Source organism: Adiantum capillus-veneris, chromosome 6, assembly GCF_014529385.1.
Source record: "Adiantum capillus-veneris isolate H3 chromosome 6, ASM1452938v2, whole genome shotgun sequence".
Lineage (NCBI taxonomy): Eukaryota > Viridiplantae > Streptophyta > Polypodiopsida > Polypodiales > Pteridaceae > Adiantum > Adiantum capillus-veneris.
In genome coordinates, this window is record NC_140936.1 from 93,525,866 (window position 1) to 93,544,289 (window position 18,424).

General features: G+C 47.8%; 2 protein-coding genes across 2 annotated transcripts in view; both read right to left on the reverse strand.

Annotated features, from left to right (window-relative positions):
* The window catches only part of LOC147455901 (protein HAPLESS 2-like), a 346,793-nt gene that overhangs the window by 40,021 nt on the left and 288,348 nt on the right, over positions 1-18,424 (reverse strand). The window lies entirely within an intron of this gene.
* LOC147455902 (uncharacterized) lies at positions 13,064-13,792 on the reverse strand. Its single transcript, XM_086515172.1, has one exon. It carries the CDS (start codon positions 13,790-13,792, stop codon positions 13,223-13,225), a length of 570 nt encoding a protein of 189 aa, XP_086371298.1. The 3' UTR covers positions 13,064-13,222.

Here is an 18,424-nt window from a genome sequence, read left to right on the forward strand (position 1 = left end):
AGACCTGTGTTTAGCCAGTGCAAGGTCTTCTTGCCCAAAGCTTGGTTGGGTTTGTGGTCGTTGCATGACATATACAAGGTGGTCATTAGAGCGTCAAAGCGCACTGCTGAGTCCTCTGAAGTACAACAACAGAAGACGAACCTTGGTACCTAGTAGAACTCCACCAACCTCATCACCCATACCTCCACATACGGCATCACCCATTCCTCCATCCGGCTCCACATCTTCCAGGTCACCTTCCCCAGTAAAGCTCTCTCCTATTTTGTTACAACAGGCTATTGAGCAACGGGCTCCTGAGCAAGAGGGCATGTAGGCGTTGACCAGTGTTTTGGCCAAGGTAAACATCAAGTTTCCTACTTTAAAGGGACTCTCCTCAGAAGATGCAGACGACGATGCAAGGAGGTTTATATCTCTCTGTAGAGGTCGTGGTCTTAATAGAGAAGATGCTTATTTGGTGCTGTTTCCATCAACATTGGATGGCTTAGCAGACAAGTGGTACAGTCAGTTTGCAGAGAAGTATTATGCAACTTGGGCAGCTTTACAACAACAGTTCTGTGCGGCATTCAGGCCAGGTGACTACCAGGAAAAGGTTTTGGATGAGTTGGCCAACATGGTGCTCCAATTAAAGGAGACAATCTTTGCCAACCAAACAGGTTATGAATTGTTCTTTGAAATTGTAGTTTTGTGCTTAGCATAATATATATGTTTTGTCTAGTGATTGGGATTAATTGTGTGTACAAATCCTCTTGGTTCATAGCAAGTAACTACACTTACATCAAAAGAAAAATTATAGTCTATAAGAGGTAGTATGATGGGATCCGGTGAAAGAAGTATTTCATTGAGCCTTTTTGGGCCAAAGAGAAACACTACACGTTGTTGAAAGTGTATTTTACGGTTAATCCATATGTTAATTCTAATAGATCGCACAGAGTGGAAGCGATAGAAATTCTCATCATGTGGATTATTCATCTAGGAAGAGTTATATGGCTGACCTTTATGATCGCACAGAGTGGAAGCGATAGAAATTCTCATCATGTGGATTATTCATCTAGGAAGACTTAGATGGCTGACCTTTATGAGCCGTTGGTGGTTCTTTATGGTGAGACATGAGTAGTAGCTATTGGGTCATAGAGATCATCTTCTTCATATATGGTCCAATGTCGTCGTCTAGAGTAGCGAGTCTATACTCACAGCACGTCTACATCATCCCTGTACATCTGAGCCTCGACACCCCCATGGTACCCGTGAGTTCTGAGCTGGAGCTGAGAGTGATGTCACGCCAAAGTCTGTATCGGTTCTTTGAGATAGTCAAGTCAACATGTTTTGCTGTGTCTCTGTGTTGATAGCTGTTCTCTATTGTTTCTTTTGTTTTCATTCTGTTTTGAGTGAGATGTCACGCACATTGCACTGAGAAGCACCCACTGTAGAGAGCACGACACACTATCCGTGCTACAAATGTAGCTCTGTCTCTGACTCTAGATGGCATAAGCAGCATATCCTACTGTCTATTGGTATCCCTCTGAATCTACCAATCTCAGTCTCCAGCTGATGTGAGGATGTGCGTATCTGACCAATGGCACACCGCAAACCGTGATGTATACTCTACGATCTCCTGACCATATGTGAAAGTCGATGCTGATCTCCTGATCCACTGTGGTGTGGTGTTAAACACCATAACCTTAGGTTTTACCAAGGTTTACAGACAATCCACTATCCTCTGCAAAACTGTGTAATGCATCCAATTGTCGTTGCATACCCTCTGGTGAGTCAAAGATCAACACAATATCATCAGCATATAACAACAATGGGATCCACGTCCCTGCCAGCTGGGCACCTCTATCACCCACTCTGTCAATGTAATCACACACCTCATCAAGATACATACCAAATAGAGTAGGAGACAATGGACAACCCTGTTTCACTCCAATGGTGGAGTGAACTAAATCAGATATCCCCTCCAGGGTACGTACATGTCCCATCATTGATTTGTATAGAGCCATAATCCCCCAAATCAACACTATGGGCACCCCCATCTCTTGCAGTCTGCGCATCAATCGAGCTCTCGGTACCATGTCAAATGCTTTGCGGAAATCCAAAAAGCTACAATAAATCCGTCTCCCATGTGACCTGCCCTCCTCAATGATGGCTCTAAAAGAGAGAGAGAGAGAGAGAGAGAGAGAGAGAGAGAGAGAGAGAGAGAGAGAGAGAGAGAGAGAAAGCTTTATTAACGTCTTTGAAAGGCCGAACTCGACCTATGAGACAATATTATATACATGTGTTGATGCTCTAGGCATCGGAAAATTTAAAAAAAGGTACAAACTGAAATGAGCCTATACTATGCAAAAGGGTGTGGTAGGGTGGTGCATGTGGTGTACAATGTATAGTGTGGGTCCTCGTCGACCTGTGCTTATGCATCATCAGGCTCAACTAGGGGCTGCAAGGTGATACAACCATGAGATGATAGGGAGGGTATCTAAAAACAAGCAACATATGTAGGGTAGAGAATGTGGTACATCGGTGGTGTCCTGCTCAGGTATCTCTGGAATGTTGGATCCCCTGGTGTTGGTACATGACTCTGCTCTAGATACTGATGGTGTAGAGCTTGTATCCTCGAGATCTCCCTCTGGTGATACCCATGTGTCCTGTATCCTGGGAGCCTCGGTCTCCTACGTGCCCTCTGAGACTCTGCCTGCTGAAGGGTAAGCCCTCTGCTCTGTGTAGGTAGTGTGGGGGGGTCTGGCCCTGTCGTTGGAAAAACTGTGTGATGGTAGTCTGTGTCCTGCTATCCTTACTCTGGCTTGGCTGTAACAACTGCTCTTGAACCTCTAAAGCCGCAACCAGGAACTGGCCAAACCTCCTCTGCTCTCTGCCTATCATATGCTGCTGTAATGAGTCTCCAATGCCATATCTCTCTCTCAGCTCTATATATGCTGGGCATCTCATGACAAAATGCTCCTCACTCTCCACCTCTGTCTGGCAGATCCGGCATGTACGCTCCTCTCGTGGTATGCCTCTGGCTCTGCCACTCTCACTCTCTAGCTGATGTGATGACACTCGTAGCTGGCCAATGCTGACCTGAAGTCGGTGTGGCATGTACTCCTGCATGTATAATGGAATCTCAATGAATCCCTGCTTTGAAAACCTCAGAAAATGTTTATAGTAATATAGCATTTTAGGAGGTAGGGTGTCTGTGGGCCTGCGCCATGTCCTCTGAATATATGTATGCCATATCTCCTGTCTAATGACCCTATTCCTCTCAAAGCATGAGAGAGAATAGGTCGGGGCTTGGGTGTCATACTGGAGTGGTGGTAGTCTATCAATATCAAAAGCGTGCTGAGCTAGCCAATCTCCTGTCTGGGCATACCATGAGCTAGTGTCCCCTGCCTGTGCTATCTCTCTAGATGCAATGAAGGCTCTATGAGAGATCCTATCTGGATCCATATCTTTGAATCTGTGAAGAAGGAAAACAGTCTGAAAGAGTGCCTCTACCAACATCGGTGGTGCAGCCAGCTCAGCTCTAATAATGTCGTGTGGAATTGATGGCTTGCTGCGAATTATCCTGGAGATCATAATAATCTGTGGCCTCTCTATCTGTGTCCATACTGAGTCTGCCAGTCCCGGTCCCCAAATGGCCGAGGCATACATGAGTGTAGGTGTGACCAATGTGTCAAAGAGCCACCCCTTCGTCCGGGGCTCCTGGAAGTGGGCCTGGTGGCACTGTCTCTCCATCATAGCTAGTGATGCGTATCCTCTGGTAAGTCTATCTCTGGCTGCCTGTGTCATGGAGAAGGTCCCTGATGCTGCGGTGAATGTAACCCCCAGATATACATATGAGCCTATCACCTCTATATCCCCTCCAGCTATTGTAAATCTACTTTGTCAGCGAATCTAAGCCGATGTATGAAATATGAGAACCTTGGTCTTGCCAAGGTTCACCGTGAGTCCTCTCTGTGAGCAGAAATCATCCAGGGCCTGCAAATGTAGCTGTAGTCCCTCTGCCGTCTCTGACATCAAGACAATATCATCTGCATACAAGAGTATGTGTACAGTAGTCCCTGCAATATCCACACCCTCTCCACCCCTGTGCAAGATGAAGTCTACAATCTCGTCAATGTATAGACCAAAGAGTGTAGGTGATAGAGGGCAACCTTGTTTCACACCAATGGTGCTCACAAGGGTGTCAGATAATCCACCCGGGCATCTCACTTTGCCAGATACATGCTCATACAATGCATAGATCCCCCATGTCATCTCCTCTCCAATCCCAAGCGTAGCCAGGCGTCTGAAAAGTCTCTCTCTAGGTACTGTGTCAAATGCTTTGTGGAAGTCCACGAAGTAGCAATATAATCTCCTCTTCCTCACCCGTGTCTGGTCGATCAGACAATGAAGGGTGAAGATATGATCAATAGTAGAGAAAGCTCGGCGGAAGCCTGCCTATCCTGGTGTCCTCATGCCCTCTCCCTCTGCTAGAGAACTGAGCTCCTCCTCTAAAACCGTGCCATATAGTTTGGCCATTATAGGACCAATCATGATAGTGCGATATGTGCTAGGAGCCATGGCATCCCCAGATTTGTGGATAGGCATGATGGTGTGCTCTATCCACGACTCTGGGAATCCCTCTGAAAGCGCGCGGTTGAAGAGGTGGGCAATGAGTGGTGCCAATGCATCACAGCCATATATAAGATGCTCTGCCTGTAGGCCTGCCTGATCTCTAGCCCTCCCATGCTCTAGGTGGGATATAGCTTTCTTCACCATGTGGGTGGTGAAGAAAGTAGATGATGTGGGTCGGGTAGCCGATGGCGTAGGTATGGGTGGCTGTCTTGGGATCTCGTATAAGCTCTCAGCATATTTGTGCCATGTCGCTGGGTCTTGAATAGGAGTGGATGGCCTGGGAGGTCTGATCCGGTGCCATGCCTCAGCACTATCCTGGCTCATGAGTAAATGATAGACGTCCCAATACTGGTGCTCCTCCCACTCCCGTCTTTTACGACGGGTAAGTGTTTGCATCCTGCGCTGAGCCTGGCGATGTGTAATCTCCCCTCTGATCTCCAATATACGTAGGTGTCTGTGTAGATCTCGACATTAGTCGTCGTACCACCTGTTTTGTGGCATAGTGCCAGTGCGTGGAGGGTGTGTGTGTATGCGATGTGGGAAACTTTGAGTGGCTGACTCGTGTAAGTTGGATGTAATGTGTGTGGTGAGTGTATCCAGAGGTGCTGCAGGTGATGTATATAAACAGAAGTGAGCTCATGAGTGAAAGAAATGGTAGTGTAAGTGTGAGGGGGGGAGGGGGGGGGGGGGGGGTTTCAGCAAGCTGTGTAGCAAGAAGGGAGAATGTAAGATAAGTATGATCCGCCCCTATCGGTGTGCGTGCAACGCTGAAGGAGTGTATAAGCTCTGCTGTTTGGGTAGAGCCCATCAAATAGTCCACTGTGCTCTCTCCGCCACTGTGTGGGAAGCAAGTGAATCCCCCAGAATCTGGCCACCTCGCCATCCCGTTATAAATAACGAGATGGTGCTTGCTGCCAAGCTCAAGGTGTCTGCCATATCCAGTGTTGTCCTGTCCCCCATCTGCAGACACTCTACTCACCCCCATGTCCTCTGCATCAAGTGCCCTCATGATCTTCGGCTGCTCCATATCATAGATCTCACATTGTCGACTCTGTGTCCTCCCGTTGAAGTCCCCCATGAGGAGGACTTCCCTGAGTGATGTGTAGTGAGAAATGTCCTCCGACAGTCGAGAGTAGGGGTCCTGGATAGCATATCGTGATCCATGTGGTGAAAAGTAGCATATGGCAATGTATAGCCCTCTCTCGTGGGTGAGCTCTAGCCGTACCCACATATAGCATGCCTCCTCGTCTGTACTCATCACCTATATCCGGTTGTGTAAGCTCTGTCTGAATAGTATGGCCACCCTTCCTGACCCCCGAGCTGTACTCTGTCTGGTGATGGTCCTGTAAGTCGACTCCCACTGAAATCCTATGACTACAGGTAGTCCTCTCTCTGGGCTCTCATGGGTCTCCGTAAAACATACAAAGTCATGCTCACTGATGATCTCCTCTAGGCGCTCCGGATGTGTCCATATAGAACCATTGCAGTTCCAGACTGCCCCTCTGAGTGGTGTCTCCTGTGCTAGTGTATGTGTCTCATAGGTCCTGAATCCCTATGAGATTGGACGGCCGTCGATGAAGATTCTACCATCTCAAAAGAAGGCCTTTTTACCTTCTTTCCGTGCCTGAAGGACCCTGGGCATGCATGATTTCCTGTGCTCGATCTGCATCCTAGTGAGGTCCTCGTCCATAAAGATATGGCCGCCTTGGAGGCCTCGTAAGAGCACCATTTTGCGAAAAAAGGTGGTGCGGTCCTCATCTCCTCGTAACTGCATGATCAACGGGCGAGCTCGAGTGGTGTCACGGCCAGCTCACCATGCCTTTGTAAAAGGCATAGTCTCTTTGTAGCCTAGTTGGCTACAAAGCTCTTGTGCATCCTCCTCTGCTGAAGGTCCCTCTTTAAGGCCAGTGATCCTAACATTGTGTTTCCTCATATGGCACAATCGCTCCTCCTTGAGAGTAAGCTGAACCCTCAAGTGCTCTCCCATGTGAACCTCCTTGCATACCTCCTTCTTGATATTCTTTTTAACTACTTCCACCCATCCCGATTGTTTGGCCTCCATTTCTGTCTGGATCTCTTCTTTGATGTCTGCTTTCCATTTATTTTTGATCTCTACTTCTATATCTTCGAAGCTCGAGATTTCCCCCTCTTCCCTGGAGATCCGGAGGTGGTTGATGCTTTCTTGTATACGGTGTATCTCCGTGTTGGAGGTGTCAAGGAGTTCTTCGAATGCTTTCTTCCAGGCCTCCTTTTCTTCTGTGAGGCCTCTAATGTTATCCTCCATCTGCTTCATCTTTTCCGTCATCCTCCTTACTTCGGCGTTTAGTGCCTTGTCCACATCTTTCTTTGCCTGTGTGATAGCTCTGGCTATCATGTCCTCCGCTTCTTTCCTGTCAAGAGGTGCCATGGTCGAGCTCGAGGAGGCGAGGCTGAGCACACGGGAAGCCTAGTGTTTACAGCCCATCCCCTTGAATTTTGAGCTGCTAATGGATATGGGGGTGGCCTGGGCTGCCCGTCTCTGGGCTGCTGTGATGGTGGAGCTGCAGCACAATGCAGCACAAGGCGAGAGGTGTGCAGGGGCGAGGGGTGGGCTGGAGGGGAGTGGTGCGTTGCTGAGGAGGCGAGTGGTACGAATGGTGCAGGCTGGGCGATGGCTGGCGGGAGGTGCTGCGCGGGCAGAGGCAGGGTGGCGGGCATAGAGAGAGAGAGAGAGAGAGAGAGAGAGAGAGAGAGAGAGAGAGAGAGAGAGAGATGAAATGAAATGAAATGTTATATTAACGTCTTCAAAAGGCCAAAGTGACCTATGAGACTAGAAAGTTACAATGCGGTGTATCTGATACAAAGTCAGATTAACAAAATAAATTAAACTAGGATAACCAAACATAAATACTGCGGAATCCTAAACTAAGCTGATAGGTGTGAAAGATGAAAGGCATGAAATGTGTGAACTAAGCAGTACAATGTGTAGACAATATGGGAGGGAAATAGAGATCCATCTTCATCTGCACTATGGACGACGAAAGAGAGAGAGAGAGAGAGAGAGAGAGAGAGAGAGAGAGAGAGAGAGAGAGAGAGAGAGAGAGAGAGAGATGAAATGAAATGTTATATTAACGTCTTCAAAAGGGCAAAGTGACCAAAGAGACCAGGAAGTTACAATGCGGTGTATCTGATACCAAGTCAGATTAACAAAATAAATCCAACTAGGGATAACAAGATATAAATACTGCGGAATCCTAAACTAAGCGGATAGGTGTGAAAGGCGAAAGGCGTGAGATGTGTGAACTGAGCTATACAATGTGTAGACAATTTGGGAGGGAAGTAGAGATCTATCTTCATAGAGATCCATCTTCATCTGCACTCTGGACGACGAAAAAGTATGGCTCGAATCCTTTGCTGTAGCCTCCTTCGAAACTCTGTAGCGCCTCTTCTCCATTGGGGTCGTCTAGATCTCCCTAGCTCCAATGCTCGGTCAATGAGAATGCCAGTAGTGCGGGTAGACCTCTCCACTGTTGGTTGCTCCTCTGTCTGTTCTTCTGGGTGTACAATATCTAGTGTAAAGAAATCTGTGATTTGTCTCTGGGGTTGTCTCTCTTCAGCTCTCCTCAGTAAAGTTTCTCTATGCTTGTGTAGCTCAAGTAGATGTAGCCCAAGACATCTCTGATCCTCGTATCTCATGACCCTAGATAGAGGCCCAAAACCTTCTCTGAATAGACAATGAAAACGGCCTCGTATCTCATAGTACACTGTGCAGTGACATATGTAATGTACCTCTGTCTCTGGCTCTAGATGGTATAAGCGGCATATCCTGCTATCTGCTGGTGTCCCTCTAAATCTGCCAGTATCAATCTCGAGCTGATTAGTGGACGTTCGTATCTGGCCAATGGCACATCGCACACCATGAGAAAGATGCCTGTCCATATAGCTAGGTCTAATCACAAACCCATCCCCCGTGAGGTGGAGAAAATGCTCTCTATAAAAAGCCATCTTTGTGCCCAACTCCTATATCGGCTCTATCCATGTCCTCCTCGTGTCCAGCTCGATCAGATCCTGACGAATGAGTATTAATCTCTACCCGCGTCAAAGACCTCAAGGGTGCCTGCAGAGAGTATTGAAAAGGAGGCAACCTGTCCATGGTGAAACCATGTGTTTGAAACCATGATGCCATCTGTGCATACCAGCATCATGTATCCCCATTAACAGCTAATTGTCTGGAGGACTCTAGAGCCACCCTGACATATCTGTCTCTGGTAGTATCCCACAGACTGTGTACAAAGGAGACTGATCTAGTCAGCGCCTCAATCTCCATAGGGGGGGCAGCTAATTCCGCTCGAATGATACCATGTGGTACGGAAGCCTTGGCTCTAATCAGCCGAGAAATCATGGATACCAGGGGCTTCTCCATATGCCTCCAACCCTCCTGGCCTACAGAAGGTCCCCAAACCTGCACCCCATATAACATAGTAGAGGCAACCAGAGTATCAAAGAGCCATAACTTTGTCCTAGGTTCTTGGAACTGAACCTGCGAACACATCCTCTCCATTCCTCCCAGAGCCGCACCAGCTCTAGTTAGTCTAGTCTCTGTTGCTCTTCTCAAGGAAAATCTCGGCCCAGTAAAGACTACCCCCAGGTAAGTGTATGCATCTGTATACTCCACAATCTCCTGACCATATTTGAAAGTGGGTACTGATCTCCTGACCCATTGCGGTGTGGTGTTAAACACCATAACCTTGGTTTTACCTAGGTTTACACACAATCCACTATCCTCTGCAAAATTGCTTAGTTCATCCAACTGTCGTCGCATACCTTCTGGTGAGTTAGATATCAGCACAATATAATCAGCATATAGCAACAATGGAAACCACGTCCCTGCCAGCTGTGCACCTCTGTCACCCTCTCTATCGATGTAATCAGACACCTCATCAACATACATACCAAATAGAGTAGGAGACAATGGGCAGCCCTGTTTCACTCCAATGGTAGAGTGAACTAGTTCAGATACCCCTTCCGGAGTGCGTACATGTCCCATCACTGATCTGTACAAAGCCATAATCCCCCAAATCACCTCTATGGGCACCCCCATCTCCTGTAATCTGCGCATCAATCGAGCTCTTGGTACCATGTCAAATGCTTTACGAAAGTCCACAAAGCTACAATATATCCGTCTCCCATGTGCTTTGCCCTCCTCAATGATGGCCCTGAGTGTCAGAATATGATAAAGAGTGGACAAACCCCTCCGGAAGCCGGCTTGACCCTTTGCTCGTACCCCCTCGCCCTCTGCCCAATTACTCAAGTGTTGCTCCAGGATAGATGCATACAACCGTGCCAATGTGTGTCCAACAATGATAGTGCGGTAGTTCCCAGGCTCTGTAGGGTCACCAGCCTTGAAGATGGGCACAATATTAGACAATCTCCAGGTCTCAGGTAATCCCTCACACATGGCACGATTGAACAACACTGCGAGAACCTCCATCAGCATATCCCTGGCATGTATAAAGTGCTCCGCTACTAGACCGTCATGATCATATGCCTTTCCGGTCTTCATCCTGTCAATGGCCCTTTGTACCATCTCAGGAGTAAAGAAAGTGCTCGTAGCTGGGCAAGGCTTGGTAGGGTCTGGAAGGGGTTCCTGTCCAGGGACTGTATATAATGATGTCGCATATTGGCCCCACACCTCAGGTGAAGTAATCACTGGGGGAGGGGAGTATTCATGGAAGAGTCTCCATGCCTCTCCTGAGTCCCTACTCAAGAACATCTCATACAAGTCTTGCTCCATTTGAGCTAGGTAAGCTCGCTTCTTCCGTCGCACAAGGCGTCAGAAAGCAATCTGAGACTGTCTGTAAGTGATGCCTCCTAAAAGAAGATCCCTCTGAAGCTGGGCTCTCATCTCTCTGCACTCCTCATCATACCAACTATTTTGGGGCATGCTCCCAGAATGTCGTCTCTTGCCCGGCTGAGTGTATGGGTATGCCACTGATGCAGCTCCATGCAGTGTCTTAGACAGGAGAGTGGTGCACTCTTCCACTGAGAGGCATGTACCATTTGTGCCAGCTGTCCCTTCCAATAGACGGTCCCAGATCTCCTCTGAATAAACGAAATCAATCTCTAGAGTAAATGTATAGCGGGTGTGTGACCTGCCTCCTGATGTCTGGGTTGTACTATATTGTAATTTAACGGATAGTGTCAAGAGAGCATGATCTACTGCTATGCCCACTGGCCTGGCTCCCATTGTGAAGTCCTGAATGCAGGGTACAAAGCTCGGTTGTGTCATAACATAATCCACTGTACTGGCCCCATGTCTATGTGGAAAGCATGTGAAACCGGCTGCTCCAGGAAATCGCTGTAAGCCATTAAGTATGGCTAATCCATGTGTAGTCGTCATTTCCATGAGGTATCTCCCATACTCCGTTTGCTCTCTGTCATCTGAGCATCTGTCAAGCCCCAACTCACCCACATCCAGCTCTCTAAGCATCTCATCTGAAGTGTCATAGAAGACTCTGTCTGCGAGTTGCCCGTTCGGGCATTAAAGTCCCCTAGGAGAATGATATCACCATCCCTCGAGAACTCCCAAATGTCATCATCTAGGATAGACAAAGGCGACTGCCCTCTGGATGCGGCATACATTGATGTACCGGGAGGAAAGTAACATATGGAAATATATAGGAATCGACCTGTGTCAGCTCTCAGTCTCACCCACATATATCTAGCATGATCATCTCTTCGTACAATATGCAGTAATGGTTGTAGTTCCTCTTTGAATAGCACTGCTACTCCTCCTGAGCCTCTACTCCCATGCTCAGATCTCGCATTTGTCCTGTGAGCTGTTTCCCATCTGTATCCCACCACATGTGGCATTACCTGTCCAGGGGCCTGATGAGTCTCTGAGAAGAACACAATATCCTTGTCTTTGAAACTCTCCTTAAATGCACCCACGTCCAATCTCATAGACCCATTACAATTCCAGGTAGCCATCTTCAGTGTGGTCCCATATGTCTCGCACCGTCATGCAGTACGTCGCTCTAAAATCACCACCCGTCCATCTCTGTAGAAGGCTATTTTTCCCTTCTCCCTTGCCGTTGTAATCTCTGGCATTACCTCTCTCATATGTGCGAGCTGTGAGAGAGTCAGGTCATCACCGAGGAAAATACCTGTCTTTTTGAGAGTAGACCTCTTCCTCAAGAATTCCATCTTCTCTTCCAACGAGGGGAAGCGTAGTATGAGAGCTCTCCCCTTTGAAGACTCTCCCGTGCCATCACTTTTCTTACCTACCCTCCATGCCTTTGTGTGCAAAGGCTTCTCCATCCCCATCATGGATGTAAGGCTTGTGACCTCTTTCTCCACATTGTTTATGTCCTTGAGACCGGTCACTCTCACATGCAACGCTCGCATCCGCCTTCTTTGTTCCTCTTCGAGAGTCATGTTGATAATCGTCGGTGTACAAGGAGTTTCTTGACCTTTCCCTTTCTTGGTGACCTCAATCCATTTTTCAGCCTCGTCCGCCTTTTTTTGTGTCCTTGTTATCATCTCCGCCGATGAAGATGTCTTTGCCACACTCAGTTTCTCTTCCTCTGTGATCATCCTTACTTGTTCCTTAATTTCCTTGATTTCATCTATTACCGAGGGTTGAAATTCGCCTTCCTCTAGTCCATTGCTTACTCTATCAGCAAACTCCTGTTTAAGGGCTGAGACTTCTTTTTTGAGTGCCCGTATCTCGGCGTTTGGGTTATCCTCTTTGAGGGCTGAGACTTCTTCTTTGTGTGCCCGTATTTCTGCTTTAAGGCTCTCTTTCTCCTTATTCCATTGTGCGCCTTCATTGAAGACCATCTGAAGGAGGTTGGCCTTCTCCTTCCACCATCCTTCCATCTCTGTTTTCCACTCCTTCATTTCCCTCTCCATCAGCGCCATCCGCTTATTTGTGAGCATGAAGGTTGCCTTTGCTCTTGGCTTGCAAACAGGTGAGACATTGGCGGCTTCCGTGTCCTGTGCAGGGTCTTCTTCAAGTGTGACAGTTTGTGCAACATCCATCAAGCATTCATGGCCTTGACGTTGATCCATTACGGTGTGGCTCAAAGAATCATTTTCCATTATAAAATTATAAATTCAAGCTGACCTGGCGGGGCTACGCGCTCTGTACGTCCTCAGTCATTGCAGTCTGCCATGTGTTCAAAGATGGGCGCGCTGCTGCACAAAGAGAGGGATTAAAGTCCTGATGATGCTCCTGCTGTGGTGCCGCGCGAACAGAGGGAGGCTGGGCTGCTGCTACAGTCCCGCGAGGGAGGTTGGGCTTGCTGCTACAGTCCCGCGAGAGAGAGAGAGAGAGAGAGAGAGAGAGAGAGAGAGAGAGAGAGAGAGAGAAATGAAATGAAATGAAATGTTATATTAACGTCTTCAAAAGGCCAAAATGACCTATGAGACCAATCAGTTACAAAATAGTGAATCTAATACCATGTCTGGGTACAAAAGAGCTAGAAAAGAACTAGAAGTGGAACAAAATACTACTACTACTACTACAATCTAAAACTACGTGGGTGTAGCAGCTGATACAATAGGTACCCGGTAAACTGGATGTAACAGTGTGTGAAACAAAGATGGAAGAAATGGTGAGGATCCATCCTCATCTGCACTCTGGATGTCGAGAGAGTATGGCTCGAATCTTCTGTTGTAGTCTCCGTCGATGCTGTGTAGCTCCTCTCCTCAGTCGCGGTCGTCTGTATCTCTGTAGCTCCAATGCTCGGTCGATGAGAGTGCCAGTAGTGGTCGAATGAGTGTGGGACGAGCTCTGCAGTGGTGGCTGCTCCTCTGGCTGTCCCATATCTAGTGAAAAGAAATCTGTAATGTGTCTCTGGGACTGCCTCTCTCTAGCTCTCCCCAGTAAAGTGTCTCTATACCTGTGTAACTCAAGTAGATATAGTCCAAGACATCTCTGATCCTCATAACTCATGACCCTAGATAGAGGACCAAAACCCTCTCTGAATAAGCAGTGGAAACGCCCCCGTATCTCATAGAACACTGTGCAATGACATATGTAGTGCAACTCTGTCTCTGGCTCTCTCTGGCATAATCGGCATATCCTGCTGTCTGCTGGTATCCCTCTGAATCTACCAGTCTCAATCTCGAGCTGATGTGAGGATGTGCGTATCTGACCAATGGCACAACCCAAACCATGAGACATATGTGTGTCCATGTAGCTGGGTCGAATCACAAACCCATCTCCTGTGAGAGAGAGAGAGAGAGAGAGAGAGAGAGAGAGAGAGAGAGAGAGAGAGAGAGAGAGAGAGAGAGAGAGAGAGAGAGAGAGAAGCAGCCCGGGGTGGGGGGGGGGGGGGCACGAGGGGGGGGGAGAGAGAGAGAGAGAGAGAGAGAGAGAGAGAAATGAAATGATATATTAACGTCTACAAAAGGCCAAAATGACCTATGAGACCAAACTGTTTACAATGGTGAGTCTCGTACCAAGTCTGGGTACAAACAAAGAAAACTACAAACTAGAAACTGAGATAGGAGTGCTACCGACTCCTATGGGTGGCTGGTAAGCTGAGCAATGGTATAATGCCACAAAGGTACAAAGTGGGGATAAGTGTAACCATGATACAATATAGCAGTAGCATGAAGCCTATCCTGATCGACAATCTGGGTGTCGTGCTAGAATCCTATGGATCCTCTGCCGCAATCTCCCGTCGGTGTTGCATGGCTCCCCTCCTCAGTCTTGGTCGTCTCGATCTCCCCAACTCTATAGCTCGGTCAATGAGAGTACTGCTGGTGTGTGTATGGGTGGGAACCGAGCTCTGTGGTGGTGGTGGCTCCTCTGCCTCTGTGGTACTCGGACTGAAGAAATCTGAGATGCGTCTCTCGGACTGTCTTTGTCTATGCACTCTCAATAGTGAGTCTCTATGTCTCTGTATCTCAAGTAGAAATAATCCGAGACATCTCTGATCTTGATATTTCATGACTCTATCTAACGAGTCAAAACCATCTCTGAATAAACAGTGAAAGCGTCCCCGAATCTCATAGTAGACTGTGCAGTGACATATGAAGTGAAACTCTATCTCTGGCTCTGCGTGGGATAACTGACATATCCTCCTATCTGCTGGTATGCCTCTGTATCTACCTGTCTCAATCCCAAGCTGGTGTGAAGATGTGCGTATCTGGCCTATGGCACATCGTAACCCATGAGATAGATGTGTGTCTATGTAGCTGGGCCGTGTGACAAATCCGTCTGTCGTGAGTTGGAGAAGATGCTCTCTATAGAAAGCCCTCTTCGTACCCAACTCTCGTGATGGCTCTATCCATGTCCTCCTGGTATCAAGCTGGATAAGATCCTGCAGAATGAGTCTAGTAATCTCCATCCATGTAAGAGCCAAAGATGGTGCATCAAGAGAATACTGGAAAGGGGACAGCCTGTCCATGCTGAAACAGAGCCTGTCCATGCTAGGCTTGCTCTTGAGTCATCCAGACAGCTAGCATTACAAGGAGATACATCATGTTGGTATGCACAGATGAGCTCATGGTTTCAGCCTGTCCATGCTGAAACCATGCCTCTGAAACCATGAGCTCATCTGTGCATACCAACATGATGTATCTCCTTGTAATGCTAGCTGTCTGGATGACTCAAGAGCAAGCCTAGCATATCTATCCCTGGTGGTGTCCCATAAGCTGTGTACAAATGATACTGATCTGGTAAGTGCCTCAATCTCCATAGGTGGGGCAGCCAGCTCCGCTCGTATGATGTCATGTGGAAGTCCACAAAGCTGCAATATATCCGTTTACCATGTGCTAGATCCTCCTCAATGATAGCTCTGAGTGTAAGGACATGATCTAGTGTTGAGAAACCCCTCCTGAAACCAGCCTGTCCAGGTGCCCGTATGCCCATAATCTCTGCCCAACTGCTCAGCCTATGCTCAAGGATGGATGCATACAACCGTGCCAATGTCTGTCCTACCATGATAGTACGGGAATTCCCTGGCACTGTGGGGTCTCCTGTCTTGAAGATAGGTACAATAGTAGACAATCTCCAAGACTCAGGAAAGCCCTCGCACATGACACGGTTGAACAACCGTGCAAGCATCTCTGCCAACAAGTCCCCAGCATGTATAATGTGCTCTGCTACCAAACCCTCATGATCCTATGCTCGTCTGGACTTCATCCTGTCAATGGCCTCCTTTACCATCTCAATGGTAAAGAAGGTGCTCGTAGCCGGACATGGCTGTGGTGGATCTGGTAGTGGTGGCTGTCAAGGTACAATGTATAATGATGCTGCATACTGTCCCCATATCTCCGTAGAAGTAATCACCGGTGAGGGAGACTGCTCATGGAATAGACGCCAAGTCTCTCCTGAATCTCTACTAAGGAAGAGCTGATATAAATCCCGCTCCATCTGGACCAAGAAGGCTCGCTTCTTCCGTCGTACTAGTCGTCATGTAGCAATACGAGACTGTCTATAGGTGATCACTCCGAATGCAAACTCCCGCTGGATCTGAGCTCTCCTCTGTCGACACTCATCATACCAACTGTTCTGAGGCATATGCCCAACGACGTCTCTCACCAGGCTGAGTGTGTGGGTATGCCTCTGTCACTCGCCCATGTAATGTCACTATCAACATAGATGTGATCTCCTCCACTATGTATATTGGCTCTGATGTACATAAAAGTCTATGTATCTCCTCTGCATAGACTGAATCAGTCTCTGGTGTAAAAAGTATAACGTGGATGTCTACCACCCCGTGAGGCCTGAGATGTATTGTACTCAAAGGACGCTGATAATGTCAAAAGTGCATGATCTACTGCCATCCCAACAGGCCTGGGCCCCACTGTAAAATCATCAATGTGAGAGATAAAGCTCGGATGTATCAGAACATAGTCTTCAGTACTGACCCATGTCTGTGTGGAAAACAAGTAAAACCTATAGATGATGGGAATGTTGGTAAGCCATTCAGTATGGCTAAACTGTGAGTAGTCGCATCTCCCTGAGGTATCTCCATACACTGTATGCTCTTTGTCGTGTGAGCATCTCTCAAGCCCCATCTCCTCTGGTTGTAGCTCTCTGAGCATCTCCTCTGAGGTGTCATAGAAAACCGTCTGTGAACTGCCTGTATGGGCATTGAAATCCCCCAATAGTATGATGTCTCCATCCCTGGAGAACTCCCAAATATCATCATCAAGTACAGAGTAAGGAGACTGTCCTTTGGGTGAAGCATATACTAAAGTGCTGGGAGGAAAATAGCATATGGCGATGTACAAGAAACGCCCAGTCTCTGCCCTCAGCCTCACCCACATGTATCCGGCCTGATCATCTTCCGAACTATGTGCAGTAGTGGCTGGAGCTCGTCTCTGAAAAGAACTGCTACACGTCCTGATCCTCTAGTCCCATGCTCAGATCTGGTGCTTGTCAGGCAAGCAGTCTCCCATCTGTATCCTGATATATGCGGCATCAACTGTCCTGGAGCTTGATGAGTCTCTGAGTAGAAAACAATGTCTCTATCTCTGAAGCTGTCCTCAAAGGCCCCTACATCAAGTCTATACGAACCATTACAGTTCCAAACTGCCATCCTAAGTGTGGTCCCATAGGTCCCGCACCGTCATGTAGGGCGTCTCTCCATAATGACCACTCTTCCTTCTCTGTAAAAAGCTGTCTTCCCTTTTTCTCTTGCGGCCCTAATCTCTGGCATGACTTCCTGCATGTGAGCAAGCTGTGAGAGGGTGAGATCATCACCAAGGAAGATACCAATCTTTTTGAGAGTGGGCCTCCTCAAAAAGTCCTCCTCCTCAATAGAGGGGAAGCGCAGTATGAGAGATCTTCCTCTCGATCTCTTGTGTGTGTCGCTTTTTGCATCCCAATTAGTACCATGAGCTCTTGTACTTCCTCGTCAATTTTGTTCCGATCGTTGAGGCCAGTAACCCTCACATGCAAGGCACTCATACGTCTTCGTTGTTCCTCCTCAAGTATCATGTTGATGATGGTGGGAGTGGGGATTGATACCTCCTTGCCTTTGCCCTTCTTTACGATTGAAATCCACCTCTCCGCTTCCTCCACTTTCTTATGGGTTTTGGTAATCATAACTGTCCATGAAGACGTTTTTGCTTCCTGTTGTTTCTCCTCTTCCTTAATGGCTTGCATTTGCTCTTTGATTACCTTAAGTTCTTCTATCACTGAGGGTTGGATTTCTCCCTCTTCTAGTCCACCATTGGCTCTTGCCTCGGCTAGGTCTCTCTTGAGGGCTGAAATCTGATTCTTGAGGTCTTCAATTTCGGCCCGATGCTCAATTTCCTCCACAGTTCAAAGCTTGGCCTCGCTGGTTTTCCACTGAAGAAAGACCGCCTTCTCCATCTTCCACTCTTCCATCTCTGCCTTGTACGCCTTCATCTCCTTTTCCATGTTTGCTAACCTCTTGCTGGTAGTCATAAAAGTTGATTTCTTCATTGCTGGTGATGCCATTGCATGCAAACCACTCAAGTGGGAGGGGCTAGAGCTCTCAGGAAGTGCTGGGTTTGCGCTCATGATCTCCATCACAAGACGGCCACACTAAACAAACAGCTGAGAGACTAGGCGACAATGGAACACCCACAACCCGATGTGGTTAAATACACAATCACAACCCACTGCGGGCGCTCTACCAGACCAACCAAAGATCTAGAGGCTCAGTCCCTTGCTGTTATGCTCATGTAACCTGCACCTGTCAATAATACCAAATGGCAAGCTGCCTTCGCAGATGGGAAGTCTCGCTGCTTGTGCTACAGTGACAGCACGCGGCCCCTGCTGGGTCAGCCCGCGGAGAGCAATATACAGTCTGCCCGAGCTCCTTGGAGCTCTCTACGAATATAT